Below are 1677 nucleotides of genomic sequence, written 5' to 3' on the forward strand. Positions count from 1 at the left end.
TGTGTGTGTGTGTGTGTGTGTGATGTAGACCAAAATACTGTCCTCATGTGCACAACTCTGTCCTTTGCAAACAGGGGTGGGGGCTATGTCCCTTTGATTTCGCAGGGATTTGGTGGAAGGTGGACATGTCTGCCATGTCAGATACTCCGTCCCCACAATGTGTCAGCCCCCTCTCACCCCCTCCCCATGTCATTCCTGTCCCATCCCGCCTGTAGGGTCCTGCCCTTTGTCCTGCTGGTCTACTGGGTGGACTGGTCTGAGGCGCTTGAACCTCCCTGGCGTGACTGGAGGCCTCTGAGGTCCATCCACCCTTTGGCTAGGAGTCCTGGGGGTATAGTGAGTGAAGCATGGGGCTGCTCACCACAAGGTCAGCAGTTCAAAACCAGCAGCCACTCTGAGAGAGAAAGAAGAGGCTGCCTGGTCCTGTAAAGAGTTATGGCGTCAGACAACCAGGGGAGCCCTCTACTCTGTCCCACAGGCTCACTGTGAGTTGGCGGCGAGTCTGGGGTTTTGAGTGGACTGTTTAGCTGGAAGTGAGTAAGGACCACTACATTTGGCCCACAGCTGACACTCACTCACAAGGTGGAAGTAGCCAGTCCACGCGGCTCAGCTCTCAGCCAGCAGCAGGCCTGTCGGGTGCACAGTCACCCCCTCCCGAGACAAAAACACCCAACCAGGCGGTTGTCGATGCTTATCCCCCATCCAGGTCTGCACTTCTGATGTTCTGTTCCCGAAGGCCCCTCATTCTTTAATTGACACCGCGTGGAACAGCAGCTCAGTGCCCTCCTGGGGGCTCAGACCGTGAGCTGCTTTTTCAATGTGCTTTGAATTTGGGGAACAATAAGACACCTGAAGGGGCAGGACCAGGGTTGCAGGGGGTGGGGCGGGGTGAGGCCTCTTAAGGACATTCTCGTAAGATGGCCCACGCTGCCCTCGGAAGCACAAGAAGAAGGCCCCCGGAAACATGAGCTGTTTGTTGGAAAACATTCCTGGGTTTTTGTTTGTTTTTCTCGCTGATGCCCATGTCTGATTCTCTAAAAACCTGTTCCCAATCAGCCCCCTGATAGTCCTGTGTCCTTGGAGAAAAATCTACCAAGATGACCCCTTGGGAACCTAAACTACTAATACATGATCTGAGCTGCCCCCCTGGGAAGCCCTGCTTTGATCGGGCCTTTCTCTGGAGCACCCCACCACCGCCACATGCGTGCGTGCTCGGCCTGGATGTGCTGTGTGTGGGAGGGAGGCCTGCCAGCAGCTGGCTACCACGGGCCCCACACCTGTTTCCAGTTGGCCCTTTGGTCAAACTCAAGCCTCGGGGGTTCACTTCTGGCCCTCAGACGTGGCACATGAGCTCTGGGGGGCTCCAGCAGGGTGGTGTACAGGCAGCCAGAACCCGGCCGTTTCAAAGGTCTAAGCCACCCTGAGGGCCCTGAGAGCAGGGCGGGGCCCAGGCTGAATTACCAAGTGCAGCGGTCCTGGCGGCGGGCTGGGAATCAAAGAGAGTTTTGCAGCGAATTCTTTTATATGATCATCAACTTCAAAATCCTTACAGAGTTTCAGGTGAGGCAACAAACTGAATGTGGAAAAAAACAAACAATAAATTTAATTAAATTACCAGAATTAAAATCAAACGGGATGCTTCACACGGGCAGGATTTATGGTGATGGAAATGTTGCC

At 54.5% G+C, this 1677-nt stretch overlaps 1 protein-coding gene across 1 annotated transcript in view; it reads right to left on the bottom strand.

Moving 5' to 3' along the window:
- Positions 1 to 1677, bottom strand: part of DENND3 (DENN domain containing 3) — a 98393-nt gene that overhangs the window by 25457 nt on the left and 71259 nt on the right. Inside the window, exon 5 of the mRNA XM_004697637.2 lies at positions 1462 to 1573. Within this exon, the coding sequence (XP_004697694.1) occupies positions 1462 to 1573 (112 nt within the window). The remainder of the gene's footprint in view (positions 1 to 1461; positions 1574 to 1677) is intronic.

This window comes from Echinops telfairi, unplaced genomic scaffold (assembly GCF_000313985.2).
Source record: "Echinops telfairi isolate 266 unplaced genomic scaffold, ASM31398v2 ScPeMD7_1;HRSCAF=3_0, whole genome shotgun sequence".
NCBI classification, from domain to species: Eukaryota; Metazoa; Chordata; class Mammalia; order Afrosoricida; family Tenrecidae; genus Echinops; species Echinops telfairi.